Below are 26,426 nucleotides of genomic sequence, written 5' to 3'. Positions count from 1 at the left end.
ACTCCTATCCCCTGGTATCAGAACCATAATACTTCACACAACCATGAACTGTAGGAACAGTTCAATTGTTATCTGTCTGCAACCACTGTCCTCCCCTGCAAGAACTGTGAACCAGTTCCCAAGCAATGCTATTTTGTTCAGGTTTAATGTTCATGGTAAGCTTTAGCCTTTTATCTGTGAAGCAACAGGATATTCCTGAATACAAAAAAAGTGTTCAGAGTCTTTCAGTCCATTTATTGGCAGTTGTAACAAACTGAAGATGCATTTCTCACTCTCAATGACTCCATCTTTTTCTTCCGTGTCCTCCTGACACCTTATCTAGGATAAAGCAATATTCAGGTTCTGGTGACCAACCTAAGTACAGCTTCAAATGTTAACAATCCATATTCTGACAAACTATGAAATTGATCGATTTTTGAAAGAAGTTGAAATGGGCCTTTTTTGCTCAGTACTGTACCCAACTACTGCTAGTAAACTCAATTTTGTAACCACAAAACTTCACTAAGTTAATTTCTGTAGTGCCTACCAAACCAAGAACGACATAAATTCTACAGCTTATAAAATCACAACCAAATGTATATCACTTCCTTGACTTTTAGTTTTGCCCCCATCATATTCTACAATGGTCTGCTGTTAATTTTATATATTACATTTAAAATATGGCTAACCCCACCCCCCACCCAACAGATTTAAGGGTAAAGAAGTCTATGAATTTTCCTTGTCTGTGTTTATTCTAGCACTAAGAAGCTATGGCACAGACGTGCTTAGATATTCCATCAGTTGATAAGTCTTCTGTGCTGCTGGAGTCCCCATATAAGGCTACTTTACTTTGACAGATTTTCATAAAAAGACTCCATAATTTTAAAACTGTTCTTATTTCTTTTCAACCTTCCCTGAAAAGTTTTACCCAGGAGATATTGCATGTGAATTTTCAGGGGATTAGTTTTGTTTGTGGGAGGAAGGCATAGAAGCTGAAAATAAATCTCATTTTGAGAATCTGTCTTCAAACTTAACTAAGTATGATAAGACTGAAATAGGCAGCAGTCTAGCAAGACTGAATTAAAACTGAATATTGTATTTTATACAAAATATACAATGTTGACAGCCAACTAATCTGTACATTGCTCAAATTCTAAATCTGTGAACAGCCAAAGAGAAATATGTATGTTGTAACCTATGTTCACTGCAATCAAACTTCACAATGTATTTACAGCATGTAGAAAAAAAATCATTAAATAGCTCAGGACAATAGTTATTTACCACTCTTTTAGCCATATTTTACATTCATATGGTAGCTGTAGAGGAAGACAGTCCAATATCTTCAAGAGATAAAGCCTGGGACCAAGCATACAAAGTAGCTGCTTCATGTTCCCATTCTTCATCTAACAAGACAGTTTGATCTTTGAGGTCTTCAGATGGTGATGTTGGTGTTTCCTGATGTTCAGTTAAGTATCTTCTATTTGTGTCGCACAGTATTTGCTCCTGAATAACATTATATGAGATACTGTATGACTACATGAAGAATTAGTTACTACAGATCATACTGTATATCTTGACAGAAAACTTGGATACTATATACAGACTTAGAAATGAGCTATTTATTACAATTATCAAAGTAAAACCAAGACCATTTTCAAATCTGGAGCTACTAATTCTGTGACAGGACTTTGTTGCAGTTACTAGTTCACAGCACAAATGCATTAGACCTTACCTTTTAAACTTACTAGGTTTTAAACACTGCATTTGAAACAATGCATTTAATAATTTAAAAATATTAAGGAAGTGCTAAAGTCAGCAGTCTGACACAAAGGTAGTCTGCTTCTTCAGGTGATCAGAAGCTCAGTTGCATCTGTGCCAGGCTTAGTTCACCCCCCCACATAATGCAAACTAGATGGGGTCACAAGGTAAGGAGAACTATTTGACTAGAGTGGGCAGGCTGTGAGATTAGAAGAGCTATGTGGTCATTATACAGAAAATATGGGGAAATTATAGCTAAGTGATAAATTTCATGTCCTAGGCCTGGGACAGAGGCCTGTAAACTAGGCCTGTACGAAGCGGCTAGTATTCGCTTTGGATTCGGATTCGGCCAATTTGGGGGACAGTGATTCGATTCAGTGATTTGAATCACTGTCCCGAACCAATTTGGCTGAATCTGATTCTGAGATCTGGCTGCTGCCAAATCTCCGAATCAGCCAGGCCCATCCCTGCCAGCCCTAGCTCCTGGCGCTTGTTAAAAAAAAAAGCCCCAACTCAGCAGGCACTGCTGGGCGGTGGGGCAATCCCCACTGCCTCATGCTGAGTGGGGTCTCTGCACAAGCCCCCCGACCCCCTGCCATGACAGCGCCCCCCATGGCTGCCCTGCCCACCAGAGCTCTTGCCCCTTAAGAAAAAAAACCCTTGACTCACCACTCCTGCTAGCAGGAGCAGAGTGTCCTGGGGCTTTTCTCATTTTTTTTTGTTTTTTCTTAAAGGGCTAGAGCTGGCCCAGGCGGGGTACCCATGGGGGAGGTGGGGGGAGGGGGGTTTGTGCAGAGTCCCATATGCAGCATGGGGCAGCCTGATAGCACCAGGTCTAGTACTTACCAGCTTGGAGTCGGCTGCAGCCACTGTGGACTGCCCGAATCATCAAAGCTCTCCGAATCTTTTCTGAAGATTCGGAGAGCTTTGAATCGATTTGGACCTTTTAATTGGTCCCCTGATTCGATTTAGATTCAGAGATTTGGCCACCAAATCGGGCTGAATCTCCTCCAAACCGAATCACCACCTAAAGCTTTGTAGCTTTGCACAGCCCTGCTGTAAACCACCAGAGTGTTACAAGTAAGGAGATGCCTGATGAAGAACTAGAGATCAGGGCTGTGCAAAGCTTCAGTCCCTGATTCAATTCAGCCTGATTTGGTGGCCGAATCTCCGAATCCAAATCTAATCAGAGGACCCTTTAATCTCTCTGAATCGAATTGGAACCCTCCGAATCAATTCGGAAAGAATTGGAGATGCAGACATAGACACAGCTTTAAATGCTTTTTCTACATATCTCTAGGTAGTAGGCAGCTCAGGAGTGCTGCAATGCTGGGGCACATGGAGTGTCCCACAGAAGCATGGAGGGGCTCCCCAGCACACTCAGCAACAGCCCCAGAAGTGGACCAGAAGCACTTCCGGTCCACCAGGGAGCATGCAGGGGGGCCCCTCCGTGCTTCCCTGGCTCGGCGACTGGTGCCTCCTGGGTTGCGGAGGGCACCTGGGGTCCCCCCACAGCCAATCGCTGAGCTGGGGGAGTGTGGCCCCTCCCCCCCGCATGCTCCCCGGTGGACTCAGAAGTGGACCGGAAATACTTCCGGTCCACTTCCGGGTTCGTCGGCAAACACGTGGAGGGCCCCCCCTGCACTCCTGTGGGACGTTCCATCCGCCCCAGCATTGCAGTGTTCGGCTGCGCTGATACCTTGAGGTATGTAGAAAAAAACATTTAAAGCTGTGTCTGTGTCTGAATAGCTCATTCTCTGAATCAGCATTGAATCTTCAGATTCAGATTCGACTGAATCGAATCGGGGAGAGTGATCTGAGTCAACCAATCGAATTGCTGTCACTGATTTGGGCTGAATCCAAATCCATATCTAATAGGGCCCACTTCACACACCCCTATTAGAGATATTTTAAATCTAGTATAAAGTAAAAAGATGAGTTAAACTCCTGAAAGAAAGTTTGGAGGCTGAATGTTAGTTTATGTAATTGTCCACTCAGAATGGGCAATTACACGTGCAATTAATGCACCTGCATTTTCTGCACAGAAAATGTAGGTGAATTAAACTGCATGTGGGCACGCAGCTACACGTGTGCCTGGGTCAGGAGCAAATTAAAGCTGATAGGAGCAGCCTAGTCTAGGGCTGCTCCTGCCCTGCTCTGCCCCCCTGCAGCAGCAAGGGGGAGCTCTGAGCTCCACAGCTGCCTATGTGCCAGCCTTGGGTTTGCAGGGGCTCTGGAAGCAGACTCGAGGTTGGGGGAGAGGGTTAGGCCTGGGCTTCAGTGGTCCAGGACAGGAGCTCTGGGGGGGCCAGGGTCAGCTCCTCCCCTACCCCTAAGCCAAGTAGCAGTTGTGGCCTCCTGCTGCCAGGGAGCAATTTGCCAGCATCTATACATGAGTTCCAGCACATTAATGTAAAGCTCCATTGGCTAGTACCTGTATCTGTCAGTAGTAGCAAACAGTGCTTTATACTAAACAACTGTGCAGTAATTGCTGCGCATGTATAGATGGTGACGCTTTTCTGCACATTGAATTAGTGTTGACGTGCCCAAAGAGAGCAATATTGTGAAGACACCTGACATGGTGGCTTTGATAATGTAAAAAGGCAGGGTAGATATGCACATTTATAGACTAAATAACATACATGGTAAGAGCTTTTGTTAACCCAAGTTCACTTCATCTGATGCTGTGAAAGGATGTGCAGAAAGCAGGGTATAAGGAGACAGAAATTAGAATACAACTGTGTTAAAGTTGTATTCTAGTTTCTTTCTCCTTATATGCTTATTATACATCCTTTCACAGCGTCGGATGAAGTGAACTCGGGTTCACAAAAGTTTGTGCTCTAGATATATACCTTATTTAGTCTATGAGGGTACATACATACCCAGACTAACATGGCTAACTACCTCTCTTTGATAATATGTGGCAGAAGGTAAACTCTAAGAATGGTTGAATCCAAGCACAAGCTAAGCAAGTTCCTGCTACACCATCCAAATGCAATTCAAAAGTTAGACTGTCTCATTAAAAACTGCTAGCCATTGAATACCCTACTTGCACAGAGATAGTAGAGTTCTTCCCTTAAAAATAGTGCTTTTCCAATGTTTTAATCATACCTCTCTTTTCTTCTCAAGCATGTAAACTTTCTTCATTTTTGCGATCTTCTGTCGAGCTTGAGAAGAGCGACGGCCTGATGTCTTGGCTAGTGAAGTGGTCCAATAAGATCTAATTGAAGAGGCTGATGCTGAAGTACTACATGGTGAGGGGAGCCTAGAAAAGTTGTATGTAAAGTATCTGAATGATCTCTCAAATGACATACCATATTCTGTTGAAAAACTGAAACAATGAAACCTAAAATCCCAGGCCACACACAGGACTGATGGAATGGAAGTTATGATGCAAAGCTGGTATTTCAGGAAAAAAATATATTAAAAAAAAAAAGAAATTCCACCCAAAGCTTAGTGCTAAAACTTAAAAAATAGGACTAAAATACTGAAATATTTATGTTAGTCACTTTTGAGTCACTTAAATTCCTCTGTGCCATTTTATCAAGCTATAAAATGAGCATAACTATACTTCTTTCACAGGGTTCTGGTAAACATTCATTAAATAGTTCTGAGATTCTTGAAATAAAGTGCAGAGTATACACATGCAAATTAAAAATTAAACTTGTTGTAAGTTCTTACCTGACTTGAGAAACAGACATGAGTTGTTCATACAGCACCTCCTCATTTTGTGGCCTCAACAGCAGAAGTTTCAGTTCTTTCTTAAGTCGGTCAGACAGTGACCCGGACTGTGCATACTCCACTATGTCATACATTATCATTGTTCGGGGAAAGTTTTCCAGAGATAACTTTCTCCAGTAGTTTTCCCTACCACCAAAGTGTGCAGGGGTCTCATCCAGGTTACTGACATACTACATTGGCACAAAGTAAACAAACTTTTACAATTTATAGAATCAACATCCATGTGAAAATTATTTATTTGGATTGGGGGGCTCTCAAATTTTCTTTATAAAGATTTCATCATCTTTTAAATGGTCTGATTTAAATCACTTTGAATTTGAGCAGCTATTCTAACTTGACTTTCCTTCACTATTCTTGTAACATACGAAGCTAAAATTTGAGGTAATCTATAGACATATCTGCCTCCTCCCTTTTCTATAGCTGGGCTGGTAAGTCCCTCAGAATTTGGTCCTAATTTTTTTTTTAATAGGGAATAACCAGAGAGGTTTCATTCTGTTGGACATGATTCTCCTTGCATTTTTACCACTGTTAATCAGTATTAACAGGATAGTTCACTATGCATAAGTATGTGCAGGGGAGAATCAGAGCCATTCTAGGTAAAAACAACACTAATGTTGTGGGTTTTTCAGGTTTTTTTATACTCTTCCCATAGTCCTACCAATACTCTATGCCTCTCCATTAACATCTCTGCAGCTTTTGGGCAGGGGAAAAAATATCCTACAACGGGATTCTCCAAAGCCTTGAAATTTGCAGACTTATTTACAACTGTACAAATGGGATATAAAACATTAGCAGAGCATTAAAAACAATCTTTCAAGGTTTTACACATTCTTTGCACTGATATAAATGAATGCATACGGTATAAAGTCCATAAGTGGCTGACTACTAAAATAAAATTACTGGCATTTTAAATCACATCATAATCTTTCTTACTTAAGTATGCTTCTTTTATTACCTGAAGCTGTAAGAAAAATACAAAAACATTTCTTACTTGCATGTAATCCTTCACTGTAGCAACATCTATTTCATCTGTTATTTTGTGTTTTTGGTACTGAAGTTCATCTTGTATCATTTTCTCATAATATCTTCGACATCCCATCAGTTTGCAAGTATCAACTGCTGCCTGTAATAAAGTAGGAAACACAAAGTTGCTAGAATGCCATACACACATCTCTGAGTGGAGTCACTGTATTTGGATTCAGGGCAAAATATCCTTTGGACAACCTCCTTTCTCTAATGGAAAAGGCGTTCTGTTCAGTGTATGAAGAGTTCACAGAGAGACTAAAGATCCAACACAATAGTAAACCAGTTCATTTAGATTAGAAAGTAACTCATTGGTACCACAGTTGGTTTGCTCACAGATGTATAGACTTATTGCAGTGATTCTCAACCAAGTTGCCATGAAACTCTTTTAGGGGTGCTGCAGTGCAGACACTACCACTGTGGCCTGTGGGTGGTTCTGCCTGCTCTTTCTGCAACCCTTTCCAATCTAGCCCTAAACGTTCCTTCTGGAAACAGAAGCATGTGGGGTGGATTCACTTAGTGGCAGTGCTGCAGCCTAAGGAAGCAAGAAACACAGATAAACTGGCTGTAGCCATTTCCTGAAATGATTCTACAAGAGGGCAGTTTCACTGAGCTATGGTGGTGGCACCACCCTGATTAAGACCAGCTGAGACAAGTGGTTCTCAACCGGGGTGATGAAATTCAAATACTTATGGAGGGGTACCTTGAATCTAAAAAGATCAAAAACCACTAAGTTGTTATAATGAAGAAATCTAGGATTTGCCTTTTGGATGAATAAGGCAAGATTATTCAGCGACAAAATAATCCTTATTTTGTGTAAAATTTTTCCATTTGCCTTGCCCTCCATGATATTGTTATAGCTGGAATGTGCAACAAATTGCGATCAGGATCTTCTTCAGATGCTGGATCTGTTGAAAACTTTCAGCCCTTGATTCAAATTTTCTAGATGTAGTCTCTGCCTAAGGGTTTTAGGTTTTTTAAGTTAGTCTGCATAGAATGAATTGAGCTGTTTTTTGGTAATAGTCAAATTGTTGCAGAAGGTGACAGAGTTCTGCCAATGTATACCAACTGAGGATCTGTTCCCTATAGTGCAGAGAAGCACATACCTCTCTCAATAAACATTTTTAGTAAATGTTGCAAACAGGTGTAACTGGCCAGGTTTGTACCGTGGGTGCTAGTGGTGCTTAGTGCAGGAGCAGTGGCCAGAGGTCTTCAGGGGGGGAGATACTACCTTCTTTTTTTTATTTGGCTGCTGCTGTCGAGCAGCATTTAAACGCCAATTTTAGCAGTAAAAAAAGGAGAAAACATCTCCCTCTGCAGTAGTGAACTTCCAGCTGCTGCTGTTCTTCCCTCCCTGCTGCAGGGAAGATGTCTGTGTGTGTGGGGGGGTGGAGGTTGAAAGGAAGGTGAGGCTCCACCTCCAGCTCCATTCTGGATCTGTGCTCTCTCCCCCTTAGGCAGCATCCAGGGCTCATGATCTACTCACCTACTTTTTCAAACAGCTTTACAGTGTAGTGTTTTGGATTAAAAACTTTAAATTGGAATGTATCCCAGGGTCTAAGTTTTGATTTTCATTACTTTGTGCATGCAGGCAGTCTTTCAACTTCTAAACGTTTGTTTTACAAACATGTAAAATGAATGTGTGTAGATAATGAATGTAGGTTGAGTGGAATTTCCCATTTTCAATGTGCTTTGCTCAATCTTGCATTAAGTCTACACAAATTGCGTCTAAGAAGGTGAAATGGCTTATGTGGAAAGCAACCAGGAAAGGGCTTAAAAAGTTACAGAGAGGAAATAATGTTTAAGTCACAATTATTTAATAAATTTACAGGTGGAATCTGTAGGTACTGCACCAGAAAATGAGAGAGAGTCCCTGCTCCAGTGCTGTGGACAGAGGGCACACCTACTATGGTTTCCCTCCCAATTGATTACTACCTTTCCAGGCAGAAATTACTTACTTTAGGGGGGTTATTTCTAAACCTCCTAGAATAAAAGTGAAACTGATTATAAACAGGATGAACTTTCATTGTTCATGCCCTCCTTTCCATTAAGGGTGTTGAGAAACTGCAATAACCAAAGTGATGAAAATAGAAGAAAATAGTGACTCAAATCTAAATGCAAACGCAAAGGGAAAAAAATTTCTTACAGAGCTCTAGTTCACAGAAACAAGACAGGCTTAGTCAATAAGACACTAGTGACAAAGCAATATTTCAAGTAAAAGAAGAGAAAATAAGAAGAGGTACCAGCCCATTAATTATAAACTCACTTGAGCATGTAGTAAGATCAACAGGATCAGACCATTTAACATTTTTGACATATCACACTGCATTAAAATATCATCACTATTATCACTCATTTGGTGCATCATATAATGGTGCAATATTTAGCAGCACTGAAGGCATAATAGAACCGTAAGATATTATATGAATTTTTCACTAATTTGGACGTAGAATTATTACACTGGTGCCAATGGACCAGTTAAGACAGTTTAGGATTTCATGAATGATGGCATGTAACCACTCTGTCCTGAAACCCTCTCCTCCTTTTGTTTAGAAGTCCCCATTGCAGAATTGCTTCTAATTGGAAGCTGAGATAAGCAGCCTGCTCTGGGGCCAATAGTGATTCAAGATGCAATCAGCAGATGGTCTCAGAGAGAGACTAACCATTCTCCATGCAACAATTTCTCTGTCAATTGAACCCAACTCCCATGAAAGTGAATTAAAAGAATATTTTGGGCCCTGTGATCTTGAGATATCCAAGAATACCACAAAATCCTAATCTATTTGGACCAATTCTGTGTACTCAGATGGTAGAGGGGAAGATCTGTTTTAAAGATGTATAAATATGTGATTGATTAATCCACACAGTTAATTCAGACAAAGATGTTCAGAATGTTTGTGTATTAAGCTGAAAAAAACAGCTTCTTTGCTAAATGAAATGTAATGGTGTTTATTGAACTCAACAGATCTTTGTTTGACTTAGAGATGCATGTTTTTCAATCTTCAAGGACAAGTAAGAGGATCAGGATGTTTACCCAACAAAAGTTCAGAAGAAAGAAGCTGAACAGAAAATGATCACACGAGGGCATTCAATAACTTGCCTCACTTGATGGACTTATTATTCTTTTCCCACTGATGTATTTGCTGCCTCGGCCTTCAGTGTGGCGAAAAATCTTAAAAACAATGAAAGGTGGAAACTCATGGCCTGCAAATCTGAAGAAACAAACAAAAATGTCAATTAACTGACAGTATGAAGAGCAAATCTATTATGGATTAAACTAAAAGGGAACCTCCTTTTGTGTGGCTTGGCCTAAAACCAAGTTTCCAACAAAGCTCTAAATACCAAGGAAGCAAAAGCTAAAGAATAAAACGTTTTTATGGATCTTTTATACTGGAGGCGCAGGGGTCTGCATCAATGTAATACCATCCAAGTAAACTGGAAGTCTAACATCCTAGGCTCTACTGAGGAATCTCAGGACTTAACTTGGGATGGAAAAAATTTCAACTCAAGGCTTTAGGTAAAAAAAATGGAAGGCTAGGGAGAATAATGGGAAACGTTAAAAGAAAAAAGAGCTACGCTTTCTAAAGTGTATGTTGGCTGTGTGCAACTATCTGAGATACATAAAACCAACCACTGTTTTAACAATACTGTACCCAGCAAGACAAGTTATCTAACTCCTCTCTCAGAGGTCTGTAGCTGGTCACACAAGACACTGGATTGAAGTAAATAAAGTGTATCTACTTACCTGAATCTAACTTTGTACTGCATACTAGGATCTTTTATAAGTTCAGCTTCCAGAGGGCTCACTCTTTTCACAATTTCATGTGTAACACAACACTCCTGAAAGAGATGCAGATGTTTTTCAATACATTTGAACAGCATAGGTTCCTGCTGTCACATACCTCAGATCCTTGTGTCACAGTGGAGTTCAGAGTGGTCATTTGGATTCGGTTTGTTGAAATCTGTGCTATGGAAGGGTTCTCTAGAGGTCATCCAGTCTAACCCCCTGGCTGAGGGAGGATCATCCCCATCCAAACCATCTCATACAATCCATAATCTAAATATGGCATAATTACCACCAATCCTGATTGACACACGAGGGTGTTAGGTTTGTGTTCTTAGGTAAAGGAGGGGAACCACAGCAGTCTTTTTAATTTATTTACATGTATGTTTTTGCCTTCTCTCTTAATTTTCAAAGATTTTAATTTTCACTTGATCATTTTAGATGTGTTTTATGGAAACATAAGGCAATACATCTCATGTGCCCTTTTAGTCCCTCCTTTTGTTCATAATAATTACCCAAGCTGGATTAGGCATTCATCACCATCTCTCTTTTTCTAGTTTTCCAAACTCTGCTACAGTTGTAATGATTCTCATTCCCTTCCCTCTGCATCTCCCTCCACTCCATTCCCTGTATACTACAGCCTTTTCCTCTACCTACTGAAGCAACAACACAGTGGGAGGCCAAAAGGCACATGGGGAAGTGGTCTTTTTAGTGTAACAGACACGAATGGAGCATTAGAAAGAAGCAGAAAACAAGGAACCTCTTGTCTGGCTCTGGAGCTTGTTCCTGAGACCGATGGTCCAGTTGTGACAGTTCTAGCACAGCTCTGTTTCACTCTAGAGCAATGGGGGCTGAGAACCTGGTCTCTTGGGGCCCATGGACCCTTCTCCGGCAAGTGCCTGTCTTCCTCTGAAGGGGGACATTTTTCTTAACTTAGCCCCTCCTGGTATAGCCAGATGGCTGTGAGAGAGACACAATGACCTGGAGTCAAATTACAGTGACTGCTGTATAGAATCATAGAAAATGAGGGCTGGAAAGGACTGCAGGTGGTCATCTAGTCCAACCCCTGCTCAAAGCATGACCATCCTTAACTATCTTATCCCAACCAAGGCTTTGTCTAACTGGGTCTTAAAAACCCAATTTTCTACAGGTTCTACAACTTCTCTGCGATATTCTGTTTGAGTGCTTTACTATACCCTTGATGACACAGTTTTTTCTGACATCTAACCTAAACTTCCCTTACTGAAATTTGAGACCATTACTCCTTGTTCTGTCATCTGCCACCACTGAGAACAGCTTAGTTTAGTAGTGGCCAAAATGGTGGATCTGGCCAGACTCCATTTCCCAATGTCCCTGCCTGTATCACTGCAGCTGATTTCCATGGAGACCCCAGAAACAGCGGGGCTGTGACAGCACAGGGCCACAGTTTCCATGGAGACTGGCCCAAGCAGTGCTGGCAGGGTGTGTGGCTGGGCAGGGAGCTGCTCTGGGTTCAGGATTTTGCGGCAGTGACAGTGTGTTCCAGAACCGGGACAGAGCAAAGCTATGATCTGTTGCCCGCATGTCCTGCCAGGGCAGAGCTGCGATCCACTGCCAACATGCCCCTGCCTGGGGAATGTGGGCAGCATATTGTAGCTCTGCCCCAGCTGTGGCCTGTGCTGTCACTGCCACCAGATTCTGGCCCCAGAGCAGCTCCCTGGCTAGATGCATACCCCGCCAGCACTGCTTGGGCTGGTCTCCAAGGAAACTCTGACCCCATGCTGTCATGGCCCCACTGCTCCTGGAGTCTCTATGGAAACCGGCTGCAGTGACATGGGCAGGGGCTACTGGGAAATGGAGTCTGCCATGGCCTGATTTGGCCCATGGGCCAGATTTTGCCCACCCGTGCTCTAACTCTATCCTCTTTGTAACCCCCCTTCAGGTACTTGAAGGCTGTTGTTAAATCCCTCCTCAGTCTTCCCTTCTCCAGACTAAATAAGCCCAGTTCCCTCAGCCTCTCTTTTTAAGTCATGTTACTCAGCTCTCTAATCATTTCCATTGCCTTCTGATGAACTGTCTTCAATTCTGTCCACATCCTTTCTCTAGTGTAGAGCCCAACACTGGACACAGTTGTGGCCTCACCAGTGCTGAATAGAGGGGATTAATCACTTCCCTCAATCTGCTGATAACACTCCTACTAATGCAGTCCAGGATGCTGTTAGCCTTCTTGGCAACAAGGGTGCACTATTGGCTCATATTTGGCCTGTTGTCCACTGTCAACCCCAGGTCCTTTTCTGCAGAGCTGTTGCTGCATCAGCAAAATAAAATCCCACAGATAAGAACATTATGGTCATGGCAAGCTGCGTGAAAGCCAATCACCAGTCTAGCAGTTGTAGGGCAAGGTAAAAATGGGAAAAGGTCCTAAATGAAGCTGGTGTCATGTGAATGTTATGTGCCTAACAGCAGGTGGAACAGTAGGCGGTCTGCACAATGGCGATATCTGCTCATTTGGACTCCAACTCCCAGCAACCCCCAAGGGCTGGGGGACAAGGGGAAAAGGAAAGGGAAACGAGGCTGGAGTAAGTGGACGCGTCAGTGTTCAAAATGTATGGTAATTTTTGAGGCAGTTAATTGATGCAGCATATGCAAAACCCAAGTCACTCCCAGGGAGTCTTAACTGGCTTTTGGGTTTGCTGTCAGCACTTTCTCATTACTTTGCCTGGAAATAAAGAAATGCTTCAACTTTGATGACCTATTTCTCACTGGCTACTTATAGTGAGGAATATAAAGTAAATAAAAAGTTATCTGCACATTTTTGCATACTTATTTGCATATTTTTTCAGTGTATGATAGTTTTTCAGGACATATGATAATTTTGCGCTTCCAATAAGATAATTTCATAATTAACAACTGGTAACACTGTCAGCCTTACACAGAGGAGTGCAGAGTGGAGCTGGAGATCTCACTGGCTCAGTCAGCCAGGACTGTGGACTGAAGGAGCTGGACTCAGGCTTGGGGGCACCTGTCGGCTGCTTTTTGAGCGCTTTATAGGGGCTTTTTGGGGGCCCCCTCCTCTGATGTGTGGGGGAGCATGTTACCACAGCGCTGACATTTCTTTACCTGCGATCTGCCCCCTCCTTTTGCCCCACTGACTTGTGCCCCTGCCCCCTAGGATGTTCCACATCAAAGCGGGAGCTCCCCCTACTGCCTGCACCAGCCTCTAGGGCTGCAGGGCTGGGGCAGTGGAGGCAGAAGAGGGGGAAAGACAGCAGAAGATGGGCAGGGCTGTCCCAGGGCACATGGGTGGAGGTGATGGGGCCAGAGACTCATGTTGTAGCTGTGTTGGTCTAAGAAACAGAGGCAGAAAAAACTCTTGGGCTAGAGGCGATCTCTTTTATTACACCAACTAAACAGTAGCAAAAATAATGTCTTTCTTTGCAGGGTTTCATCAGCCTGAAGTGTAACATCTCCACAACTTGAATTCTCCTCCGGCTGACCAAGGGGGTCTGGACCTGAAAGCTTGCAAATATTTTTTTTTCTTTTTTTGCTACTCTTTAGTTGGTCTAATAAAATATCTCGGCTCTAGCCCACGAGCTTTGTCTGGGACAGGACCAGGTAACCCGCCAGTCCTTGGAACCCCGAGCAAGGGCGCGCTCGGGGCCGGCTCCGCCCTTCAGCTACGTCAGAAGGTGCCTGCTGAAGTCTTCAGCGCGTTCCAACGCGTCAGCCGTTACCACCCCTCACAGCGCGGGGGGGAGGGGAGGGAGGCGGGGCGGGGCCGCCCCCCCAGCCCGGACCTACCGCGGCCCGCACGGCGCGGGTGAGGAGCCGGAACAGCCGCCGCGCCAGGTAGCGCCACCAGGCCCGCTGCACCGTGCGGGCCGCCCTCTCCGCCCCGCGCGCGGCGGGCGCCATCGCCCCGCCCCCTCCTGCCCGCGCGCGCTTCCGTAGGGCGCTGGCTTGTGGCGTCATAGCCCGGCGACGCGCGGCTCCGGAAGGTGGGGCGGTGTCGCTAGCATCATGTTCAAGGTGAGGAGCAGCCGCCGCCGCCTCCTGCTTCCGCGGGGGGGATAAGAGCGGCTCTTCCCTTCTCTCCCTCCCGCACCACAGCCGTGAGGCGGGGAGCGCGTCTGGGCCCCGCTCCTTCCCGGCCGGCCTCTCCCTTTTCGCCCCTGACTGCTGCACTTCGGGTTCTCCCCACTCCCCCGCGTGGCAGTAAAGGCAGTTGGGAGGGTGTGGCGCTGTGTGCGCCTGCGCGCTCCAAGTTGGGGGAGCGGGGTAGCGCATTCCTGGGGCCCGGCAGCTTCTGCCCGCAGGCGGTGGTACAGCCCCTGCCAGGCTCCGCAGCCCTGCCTTGGCGGCTGCCCCCGACAGGCGTGTGAACGTGCAGATCTAGCGCTGCGCGTTGGGTGTGCGGCCCTTGCTCGGTTGAGAGGCGGTAGGGAGACCCGGGTACTGGCCTTAGGGCCTTTTTTTTTTTTTTTCCCCCTGTGAGCCTTTAAATTGGGTGCTCAACACCAGCACAGTCCAGAATCAGCCTGTGAGGCTGTGCTATCCATGGTGTGCACTGGGGAGCTGAGGGTCCTGTGGGTAGGATTGAATCATAGAAACTGACAGTTGGAAAGGACCTTTGGAGATCTAATCCAACCCTCTGCCCAAAGCAGGACCATCCCCAACTAGATCATCCCAGCCAAGGCTTTGTCAAGCCAGGCCTTAAAAACCAAGGATTGAACTTTCATCATCTCTCTGGGTAACATGTTCCAGTGTTTTGCTACCCTCCTAGTGAGAGCTTTTCCTGAGATCTAGTCTAAACTTCCGTTGTTGCAACTTGAGATCGTTGCTCCTTGTTCTGTCATCTGCCACCACTGAGAACAGTCTAGCTCTAGGGTTTTCAATCTTTTTTGGTCGGGGTACCTCCGGTGGCTGGTCAAGAAGCAGGCAGTTCCCTGACGGCCAGTTGGCGAGTAGGGGAAGTGGTCCCCAGCAGGGAGCCCTGTGCAGCACACAGCAGTGAAAACAGAAGTGCCGCTGGCTTCTCCACACCGCTGCTGCATACCCCCTGGGGCCTTCCAAAGTACCCCCAGGTTGAAAATCCCTGGTCTAGCTCCATCCTCTTTTGAACCCCCTTCAGATAGTCGAAGGCTGCTATTAAATCCCCTCAGTCTCTTCATGTGCCCCAGCCCCCTCACCATTTATGTTGCCCTCTGGTGGACTCTTTCCAATTTGTCCACATCCTTTCTGTAGCGGGGGGTGTAAAACTGGACATAGGACTCCAGATGTGGCCTCACCAGTGCTGAACAGAAGGGAATAATCAGTTCCCTCAATCTGCTGGCAGTGTTCCTACCAAATGCAGCTCAGTATGCCATTAGCCTTTTTGGCAACAAGTGCGCACACTGCTGGCTCATCTTCAACTTCTTGTCCATTATAATCGCCAAACCCTTTTCTGTAGAACTGCTGCTTAGCCAGTTGGTCCCCAGCCTGTACCAGTGCATGGGATTGTTCCATCCTAACTTCACGACATTGCACTTGTCCTTATTGGACCTCATGAGATTTCTTTTGGTCTAATCCTCCAATCTGCCTAGGTCTTTCTGAATCCTCACCTTATCCTCTAGTGTATTTACTACTCCCCGCCCCCCTTGGTCTTCCCACATCCACAGAACCAGTCATCTCGTTATAGAAGGCAATTAGGTTGGTCAGACATGACTTGCCCTTGGCGAATCCATGCTGGCTTCCTAATCACCTTCTTTTCCTCCAAGTGCTTAGAAATGGATTCTTTGAGGATCTTCTCCATGATCTTTCCAGGGACTTAAGTGAGGCTGACTGGTCTGTAGTTCCCTGGATCCTCCTCCTTCCCTTTCTTAAAGATGAGCACTATATTTACCCTTTTCCAGTACTCCCCCACTTCCCTTAAACTTCCTCTTGTTACTGACGTACTTGTAGAAATCCTTGTTACTTTTTACATCCTTTGCTGGCTGCAACTCCAATTGTGCTTTGGCCTTCCTGACTTCATCCCTGCATGCCTGAGCAATACTCATACTACTCCCTAGTTGTTTGTCCAAGTTTCCACTCTTAAAAACTTCCTTTTTGTGATATGGTTTACTGAAGAGTTCCTTACTAAGCCAAGCTGGTCTTTTGCTATTCTTGCTAGTCTTCCTGCACATCGGGATGGTTTGTTCCTGCACTCTCGGCAAGTCTTCTTTCAAGTACAGCTGGCTTTCCTGGGCTCCTCTTCCCCTCAGACTGCCTTCCCAGGGGATCCTGCCCATGAGTTCCCTGAGCGAGTCAAAGTCTGCCTTTTTTGAAGTCCTGGGTCCTTATTTTGCTGCTCTCCATCCTTCCTTTTCTCAGGATCCTCTCATGGTTGCTGTTGCCCACATTGCCATCCAGTACTACTTTCCCCACCAATTCTTCCCTGTTTGAGCAGCAGGTCAAGAAGAGCATGGCCTCTAGTTGGTCTCTCCAACATTTGTACAAGGGAGTTGTCCCCAACACTCGCTTAAAAACTTCCTGGATTGCCTTCCCAGCAGATGTCAGGGTGATTGAAATCCCCCATGAGAACCAGGGCCTGTGATCGGGAAACTTCCACTAGTTGTCTGAAGAGAGCCTCATTTACCATTTCCTCCAGGTCTGGTGGTCTATAGCAGACCCCCAGAACAACATCACCCTTGTTGCTGTCTCATCTGATCCTAACCCAGAGACTTTCGGCAGGCCCCTCTCCAGTTTCATACTGGAGCTCTGACCAATCATAAACCTTTTTTACATACAAGACCTTTTTCTGGTTAATGTAACTTTTTGTTTTCATGAGGTTTTTAAAAACAAAACAACTTACCTAGGAGAAAACTTTAACAGGCTAGTTGCTTGATGCATTAAATCATTTTGTGTGTTCAGTTTCACCTGACTGTAACTTTGTTCTTGTTTTATGGGAAGCACCTAATTTATCTTTCCTATATCACCTATTTGCTTTCTCATGCTTGCTCTATACTTTTTTTTTTTCTTCAGAACTAAACAATCTGATTACTCTTTATTCAATCTTTTAAATAAAAATGCTTTAAAATAATTACATAGAAGCACTTTACATAACATTCAAGAGTAAGCAGACCAAGGTGAAGCTGATGCCACGGATGGCATGGGGAAAGTGAGGCACAGCTGCCCTGCCCTGCCCCCCGCCCCAGTTGCTGCTGGCTAGCTGCTTTATTGCTCCTGTTTCCCTGGACCCACAAACTCTGTTTCTCAGCTCTACTCTGGTGTGTGATCTGTGCCATGCACTGGGCATGCTGGTTCTCAGCCTTGTGTCTTGGCTGTTCCTCCCCTTTCCCAGTGACACAGCTTTCCCATCCCAGCCAGCAGGACCTTGGCTGCCCCTAACTCAACTCTCCTCTTCTTCCCCTCACTCCTATCCCCACCCAATCCCAATTCATTGATCTGTATAAGATTTTGGCCCTTTAATTTTTTTTAATTATTTTTTTTCACTCCTTTTCTCTATGTTCCCCCTGCTCCGCCCCCAACAGTTTTTCAAGATTTGTCTCCTCCCACTCTTGACTTTGGCTTGCCTCCTGCTGCTGAGGATTGAGGCAAGCAACAGGCGAGCTCCAAGGGCAGAATAGAGTCTTGGCCCTTGCCACCCACCCATGCACACACCTGCCACCTCAGGGCAGGAATAGTCTTGGCCGGGGGTGGGCAAAATGCGGCCTGCCAGGCCATTGTATCCAGCCTGTGGGGCCCCTAAAACATTTAGAAAATTAATACTTTAACCTACCCTGGGCTGCCTGTCATGCGGCCCTCGGTGGCTTGCTGAAACTCAGTAAGTGGCCCTCTGCCCAAAATAATTGCCCGCCCCTGGTCTTGGCCCTTATCCGTGCCCATGCTCACCTGGTCTTCTGGTGGCTAGTCACAGTTGTGCAAGTCTGAGATGACATTAAGCGGTAGCCTGTGACTGCTCTGAAACTTCTAACTTTATGACAGCATAATATTTCACAGATTTAAAATGTTTAAAAGGTAACCTGTAGCAGTACCATTTAACCTCCTAACAGAACTACACAGGTAACACCCTAATCTGCTGGGGATGGTTGGGGGAAGTGGGCAGGGGTATCATGGCAGCTAACATCTTGCTGGTAAGTTCTTAAAATCTGCCTGGTAGGTCCCAGGAAGAAAGCCACATCCCCCACTACTATAGAGAAAGGCAACCCCCCCCACAGTTCATACCGACCTAAAATATTACAATCAGTCTGACTCTGAGTGGAGGGACAAGATCCTTTAGCCAGGAACCTCCAGGTTCAAGTCCCATCAGGAGCACTGACACCCTCTCCTCAAAATCCCTAGCCTTGGCTGCAACCAACACTGCATTTTCCTCAGAAACATTGGGTGGCAGGAGCAGAAAAAAAAATCCCTCCTGCCCCTATGCAGCAACCAGCAAAACCCAGAGGAATGGGAAATACCCATGGTACAGGAGTGGGCAAAATGTGGCCTGCGGGCCAGATGCAGCCCGCCAGGCCATTCTGTTTGGCCCACGGGGCTCCTAAAAATTTAGAAAATTAATATTTATCTGCCCTGGGCTGCCTGTCATGCGGCCCTTGATGGCTTGCCAAAATTCAGTAAGTAGCCCTCTGCCCAAAATAATTGCCTGCCCCTGCTGTGGTAGAACAGGCAGAACAACTCCTAGATCATCCCTGACCAATGCCTGCCCAGCCTCTTGAACACCTCCAGTGATGGATATTTCCAGTTTCCCTAGACAGTCTAGATTTTACCAGGTTTAGTGGCACTACTGGTTTTACCATAATTAAAATAGAAGCTTTGTCAAATGAAAAAGGACAGTTAGGAAAGAGGAACTTCATTTTCGCACTTCCATTGTTCTTTCATATTTGAAGGCTCAGAAGCAAATTAGAGTATTTTTGTTCTAATATGGGACCTGCTCTTATATCTTTACATAGTATTCGGTTAAGTAGGAATTGAACTCATAGATTTTTTTGTTTTGGCTGGGTTTTTCTTGTACTACTGGTTGCTGAAGGCTCAGACTATGTTTAAATCAAGGCTTTGTGTGAGACTTCAGTTATTACAGGACTTCCTACCTACTATCTGTATTGCCATGTTATTGCTATCTCAATATTGTCATCAAGGGTAGGCAAATTGCAGTGGACAGGATCGACCAACTTCAGGCCTCAGACATAGGGAATGCCTGTCTGTTTATTGTTGACGTTTTGTACTCTATTGAATTGGGAGAGCCTCGGGGTGTAGGCGAGAATAGAAGCTGCTCTGTGTACTGGGACGGCGACTGCCTTTCATTATGAGTGTGCTTTGTTTTTCTATTTTTGACTAAGTATCAGTAGCAACAATAAAGCCTTTTAGTCATATAGGTAATTTAGATGTAGGAAATCTCAGAGAACACTTCAGTTAATCCCTTAGCTCCTTTTTTCTTTTTTTCTATTAATCTTGAGGAAGAATAGCATTAATTCTTCTGTATGAGTTCTTAAATACCAGGTTTACCTGAATCCAAGATAACCCTGAATTTAAGATTACCTTCCCCCCCAATAATTAGAGTGTATACATGGACATTTTATAAATTTGTTATAATTTTCCATGTATAGAATCTGATTATTGGAGGGTCACCTGAAATTTGTCACCCCCACTGTTGCAGCAAAGAAAGCAGTGGCAGGGGTCAGGCAGTAGGAAGGGTGATCAGAGGGCAGGCAGTGAATGGGCAGGAGGTGGGTGGAGCCAGCAAGGGGGCTTGACCCCTGCCTCTTGTCCCTCCACATCTTGTCTTCTGCTGCCTGGCCACCCACACCACTTGGCCTTCCCACTGTCTGTTCCCCTGCAGCCTTGGGTCTTCTCCCCTACTACACGCACACATTTACCATCACTCCAGCTCTATCCCCACTGCAACCCAGGACATGGAGCATGTGTTTACTTCAGCCCCAGACTGGCCCTGTAGACCGCTGCTGCAGGGTTGGACTGGGGCCAGAGCAAATGCACACTAGGTGCGGGGCTGGAGCTGGAGTGATGGGGACATGAGGTGGTGGAAGGCAGAGGTTTTTCAGTAGGGGGGACATGGGGTGGGGGGGCAATGCTGCATGGGGATCAGAGGCTGCAGCAGAGGAGACGGGGGTGGGGGGGGTACACACCTGAGGCTGTTGGAGCTGTAGCAGCTGCCTGGCCCTGCACCTTAGACTATTCCATGATGAGGAGCTTCCCTCCCTCCCAAGTTAAATGGGAGGAAAACCATCATCTTGAAATTAAGTAAATATGGTAGTTATTTTGAGAAGAGGAGAAGGATAAATGAGATACTGGAAGATGAAATATTTTGTTCTTTTTCTCACTGGTTTATTGATAGGTTGCCAGCTACCCTGTTGTCTATAGATAAAGCTGAACTCTGTTTTGTTTTGTTGGTCATTCTTTTCAGCTATTCAAACACACATGATTGCCTAGAGAAAACTTCTCCCTTTAGTCCTTTTTTGGTATCTATTTGAACAGCTGTGGAATGAAGAAGACACAGTTCCATGAGAATATATTTTTAATTTGAGAATTGATTTGTTAGTCTATCATGAACTGAGATCCTAAAAGAATGAGTCACATTTTAAAGTAATTCATGTTTTCTATAATGTGTGTAACCACTTAAAAAAAAATCTCACCAGTGATTTAATCTGTGTATAAAATCTATTGGGGTATAGCAGGGATCAAACCTGTCTGGCCCTGAGGGTTGAGTGAGGGGCACTGGACCCGTCTGTGGGCTGGATAAGACCCACAGCTAGGCCCCACGCACCAGTCGGCACAGGGCCTTTCCAACATGAGCACTTCATGCAGTGCATGCCCTGGACCATCTTGCCCCCAACCAGCCCTGTGCACCAGCTCCACTCTTTATGTATCCCTAAATGAAAGTTTTTGGAAACTTAAATGAAATTCTTCCTGTGATGGTAAGTACTGATTATATAGTATGTTAAACATAACCCATTGGTGACAGTTACATAGTTTCTTACCAATATAAGAAGTAATGCTTTTGTTTCTATTGCTGTATTAGAGTTTGTTTAGAGGCCTTATAACTTGTACGTGTTGTGTGTGCTAAATCTATTTTTGTTCTAGATTTTTATTTTCTGCATGGTGAGAGAGAGTCTGGAATGTATTTTTACTAGGAAAGCATTCTCCACTAAAATTAGTAACAAAGCTACCTGAATTCAAATTTTGGTTTGATTTTTTTTTTAACTTTCCTGCTGCTGCTTAACACAGCAGAATAGATTAATTCCCTTTACTATACGGAGATTATCTGTCAGAACATGAATGTGACAAAACACTTTTTAAAATGGTGTTTTTATAATGATTGGATTACAGACTCAAAGAAACCACCCACAAATTGAAACACAAACTTGTTTTTAGCATGTTTCTATTTTACATGGAGAAATGATTTGGCACACAATTCTTCACTCGTCCCTAGAAGATTATTCCTGGAGTCTCATACGTGAATGTTTGTGGAGTCCATGTTTAGTAGGTACAAACTACTAAACTGCTTATAGTTTAATACTGCTTTATGTGAAACTTAAGCTAATATTGTTTAAACTGTTCATTAAAGTAATAGGGGAAAATCCTAGTCAGTAGAGTTTTTATTCTTGACATTATAAACATGTATTTGGAAAATGTAAGTGTGTTTTGGACTTTTTGCCTGCTCAGTTGCAGGATAGATTTGCAGTGAACTAAACTTACCATCTGAGCAGCCCAGAGAAAACAAAGGTCTGTATTCTGTTAGCATTGGGCATCTTCATTTGCATTCTTTATGAAGGCCTCTGTATTTGTAAAGACTTATTGTCAGTTCAAGCAAATTTTTTTTTAAATTAGAAGTTAGCCATATCTTGGTTTGGCCTCAAATAGTTAATGGTTCTAACTAAGACATTGTTTTATATTGAACTGCAGTACACAGCAGTAATGACCAAGACACAGTTTTTATTTTGAGCAACTATTTTTCTAGCCTTCTCCAATTCTAAATCCTTAACAACTTTGTAAAAACCGACAAGCTCGTTCACATGTGATGTTTCTGGGCACAGAAGTGAGTATTTTTAGAAACTTCCACCAACTTGTGTTTTTTTGATATATTGGAGTACAGGTAGTGTTGGAATGAAGTTGTAGTTGTCATGGTCCAAGCATTATGAGAGAGAGAGAATTTTTTTGTGGGTGATATCCAGGTTTTCTTTGATTGAAAAAAATCCCCAATTTTCGGTTTAAAAAAAAAAGTAACCCCGAATCCACATTTCCATGATTTAAATAAAACACCACCAGATGGTGATCTTTCTTATTAGATCAATTGCATGGTTGGGATAGAGTTAGACAAGCTTTTGAATGCAAGGGATTCTTCGTCGGGTCAGAATAGCTTATATTTGAAAGCTTGTCTAACTTTATCTCAACCCCACTCTGGGTCAAATAAAAAGAGATCACTTACAAAAATCCTTATCTTGCATTAGAGGATAACAAAATTCAGTGGACAAGGTTCACCCATAGGTTCATTATGCACTTCCTCCTCTTAAAGGGCCCTGTGTTGTGGATGACATTCATTTTAGTATGCTGCGCCTCTAGTTTATGAGAGATGAGCAAATGTAGGAAGGAGTCTTTCAGCACACAGCTTGTTTCCCTTTCAGCATCTCTTCCCAATCTGCCTTGCTCTGCCCTCTGCTGAACTGATTGTATCCTAATTTGGTATTGTCAGCCAGCTCTGATCACATGGCAGAGAAAAGAAGGTTGTGAGATTTATACTGTTCCAACTGTGGTCATTGCATATATCAGTTTGATTCTTTATCTGAAATCTAGATTAAAAAACAGCAAGAATTTTTGTTAAAAGTCTTTCAAACTTAAATAGAGTCCTCTGTAGCACGCCATCTCTGCAATTATTTGGTTTATAAACAATGCAGTGTGTGTAATAAATATAGTCTGATCGCATGGTCATTTAATTTCTAGCAATTTAACAACTGTCTGTCACAGTTTTTAAATTTAGTTATTACTGGTTTAACTAAGGTGGTACAACGGAATGTTTTTATTTGGACCAGTGCAACTCTGAGTTCAATATCCTAGTCATCCGAGAGTAATGAAGGTCTCAGAGAATCATAAGGTTGGAGGAGACCTTGAGGATCATCTGGCCCAAACCCCATCAGGAATGCTAATCCTAAATCATCCCTGACCAACCCCAGCCTCCTCTTGAAAACCTCCTGTGAAGGAGATTTCAAAACTTTCCTGGGGAGTCTATTCTACCACCTTACAGTTCTAATATGTTTTAATTGTGTTTTCTATATTAAGCCTGTTTTCAGTGTAACAAGTATCTACTGGAAAATTGTGTTCCTTGCTGTAGTGTATTGAACTCAGTCATTTTGAGTAGCTGCCAAGGTTGCATTCTTTTTGGTATTAAACACTCCATTCTCCTCAGTCTACAAAGAAGATGCATTTCAGCCCAGACCCTGAAAATGGGAAGGATGATGTGTCGTCCATGTAATGGTCTGTTTTTTATGATCAGAACCAGTAAGTGTTCAAAAGCAGCAGCATTTTTCCTTCTTACTTGAGGTTACCGGTGTTCCCTCTGCAGCACTGTAATTTAAGACTCCCATGTGAAAGTGATGGACACTGCTCGGATGTTGGGCCCAAATTCTCAATTCTCCATTTTTCAGAGGAAATTGAATTGATGTCTATCCCTAACACTGTGAGGTAGGCACCTCAGTGAAATGAGGCAGAGTATGAATTTAGGAATGTAATATCTCCAACTGCAAATAAGGACATAATTCTCAATTTAGATGAGAAAGGGTGGAACATCTTCTTGTGAAATGAAGATGGGAGAATGTGCGTTCTCTCCTGCAATATCTCCTTCAGTTCTACACTAAATGTTTTTGTTGTAGCTTTTTCAGTGCAGTATATTCTTTATTGCTCTTCCCCTCATGAGAAGGAGTGTTAACTTAAACCTTGTCATGACTTTAGATTTGCATCTGCATCCATACAAAGAGCTGTGGAGAAAAGAGTTTAAACGTGTTTCTACCTGAGTCCATAAAATTGTTTACTCCTTTTGTGGATTTTCTAGGTAATTCAACTGGGGGCTGCCCCTGCTAGCCTGAGCCTGCTCTCCCTACAGGTGTATGCTTCATCCCCTGAGAAGAAAAGACCCAAAAAGGAGTTGCTAAAAGTTGATGAGGTGAGTCCTTGCCATTCTGGTTGGAACTGTGATGCTCTGCTAATTTTGGTGTAATGTTTGCAAAGCAGATTAAGTAGGATGTGTCAGATAGATGGAGGTCACTTTTTTATGAAGGGGAAAAAAGGCCTATGTTTTTATTACTAGAATAAAGGAACAGCTAAACTAAAATTGCTATGTTTTTTTCCCCCCCCCAAGACTAGAAAAAGTCACATGCTCTGCTTTTATTTTGCTACGTAACAGCTTCTGATTTTTTTTTTCTCACATGACAAGTAATTTTTTATATATGAAAACCTCAATACTGTATTTTTCATAAAATAGGCAGTTTTTTCTCACAGGAAAAAAAATTCTAATATTCCTAATGCTCAGGAATGTCTTTTCTTGTTTTTTGGCCAGAGGGCATACTGTTACCTATATGACAAGTTCTGTTGGCTTCCATTTCCATGCTCAAATCAAGCAGCAAAAGCAAAAAGCTGTTTGTTCGAAAATAGTGGGTTGATCATTCATTCACAGTTGAAACTCAGGCCCCCTAGCAGACTGTTTAAGATATGATTAACCAATTAATCATTAACCTGACTACACATTCAAGCAAGTAATGGCGTGGTAAAATGGAATAATCCACAAAATGTTACATGGTGCAGTAATTTGGCTGTTTCCCCACCACTCCTTAAATTGAGCTAAATGGCGCTCCCAGCTGCAGGAGTGTGTTGGAGCCCTTCAAGGCTACAGTGAATCCCTGAGGTTTGGAGTGCCAGTCAGTTGACTTGCCCTCCCAGACAATGTTGCTCACCAGAGCCCTTCAAAGGCTCTGCTGCATTTCTGTGGCTGGGGGCACCAGTTTAGCTAACCAGTGCTCGGAGCAATAGGAGTACTGTGGCCCCAGTTTGCTAGTTGCTAGTGCAGGGAGATCCCAGGATCCCCTTGCACTGGCAATAGGATGTAATTTGAATCAGATCCCTGATCCCATAGTTGCGTTTCCTGCCATGCACATTCCACAATTGTTGGGATCACAGATCAGATCCCATTGCGATCAGAACCTGAATGTCTGCCAGGAGCCTCAGTCTCTGCTCTGTAAAGTTTTCAGCCTTGTTGTACAGTCTGGCTCTCTTTCTTTAATGCAGAATTGCATTGCAGGATCAAGGCCTATTTACTAACAAAACAGTGAGTGATAAAGGAAGCAGGGTGTAGAGTAAGGCAATCATAAGTTACATTAATAACAATCTGTGGTTACCTTACTTACTCATACATCTTGATAGTTGCCTTACTAAAAGCATGCATATGATTAGGGACCTACTATTAGGGATGTAAATACTGATTAAAAAGACTATTAATTTAACCTGTTGTAATTATACTGGTTAAACAATTAATTGGTATGACATGCAGGGGTCCCCAGCCTGCAGGGCACCCCTACCTGACCTGGCACCAGCAGGGTGCTTTCAGCCCCCCCAAGGTGCAGTGGGGACTCAATGGCTCCTCAGGACTGAGCCTCATGACAAACTGGGCAGATGGGTGGGTCCTCTCTGGGCCTGGGTCCTGGTGCAGATGGGTGTGGTATACCGTGGGGCCGAGTCACAGGCCTAGGGGAGCCACCTCATGTACCCTTACCTCCACCTTGCCCCTTCCAGGCCCCTCGCAGCCTACAGCAGGATTCAGGACTGGGTCCCTTGCGGCAGGTAGCCTCTGACTTCCATGCTCCCAAGTGAGGGAGCTGAGCTGCTTTCCTTGTGGACAGCCAAGTAGGGGGAGGGGGGACTTGTACCTAATGACTAGGTTCTGTGGATACCTGTGCAGCCTGTTTCAGTCTCCTTTTTGCTTGCTGTGAGCAGTCTGGGCTCCATGGTGGATGGCAAGGGCCTGCCTGGAGTGTGGGTTGCTGGTGGCAGGCAGCAGGGAGGTTGCAAGCAGCTGCACTGGGGTCCACAGAGCCTAGCTATAGGTACTGGTCCCCCTCCCGCCTCCCCTCCCCCTTGCTCCTTCCTCCCTCCCACCTGCCTTACTGCCTTTCTGTTCCTGCTGGGG

The 26,426-nt window shown here is 44.1% G+C and overlaps 2 protein-coding genes across 4 annotated transcripts in view; one reads left to right on the top strand and one right to left on the bottom strand.

The window, feature by feature from the left end:
* Positions 1 to 9: 9 nt before the first annotated feature.
* On the bottom strand, positions 10 to 14,179 carry CUNHXorf58 (chromosome unknown CXorf58 homolog). The gene is made up of 7 exons (XM_006038548.3): positions 14,066 to 14,179; positions 10,247 to 10,341; positions 9,602 to 9,713; positions 6,470 to 6,601; positions 5,419 to 5,648; positions 4,849 to 5,002; positions 10 to 1,482 (listed from the first exon to the last, which is right to left on the bottom strand). Exons 1-7 carry the CDS (start codon positions 14,177 to 14,179, stop codon positions 1,285 to 1,287), a joined length of 1,035 nt encoding a protein of 344 aa, XP_006038610.1. The 3' UTR covers positions 10 to 1,284.
* Positions 14,180 to 14,184: 5 nt separating this feature from the next.
* Positions 14,185 to 26,426, top strand: part of APOO (apolipoprotein O) — a 57,051-nt gene continuing 44,809 nt past the window's right edge. The window contains exons 1-2 of one of the 3 annotated variants that reach the window (XM_006038546.3): positions 14,185 to 14,293; positions 24,300 to 24,410. In XM_006038546.3, coding sequence (XP_006038608.1) covers positions 14,285 to 14,293; positions 24,300 to 24,410 — 120 coding nt within the window. In that variant the 5' untranslated portion in view covers positions 14,185 to 14,284. Of the gene's footprint in view, positions 14,294 to 20,902; positions 21,172 to 24,299; positions 24,411 to 26,426 lie in introns of those variants that run through there. The other 2 variants (XM_025195079.1, XM_025195078.1) reach the window with 2 other exon arrangements.

This window comes from Alligator sinensis, unplaced genomic scaffold (genome assembly GCF_000455745.1).
Source record: "Alligator sinensis unplaced genomic scaffold, ASM45574v1 scaffold1321_1, whole genome shotgun sequence".
Taxonomy (NCBI): domain Eukaryota; kingdom Metazoa; phylum Chordata; order Crocodylia; family Alligatoridae; genus Alligator; species Alligator sinensis.
Note: the sequence above shows the minus strand (reverse complement) of the source record. Positions and strands in the feature narration are given on the sequence as shown.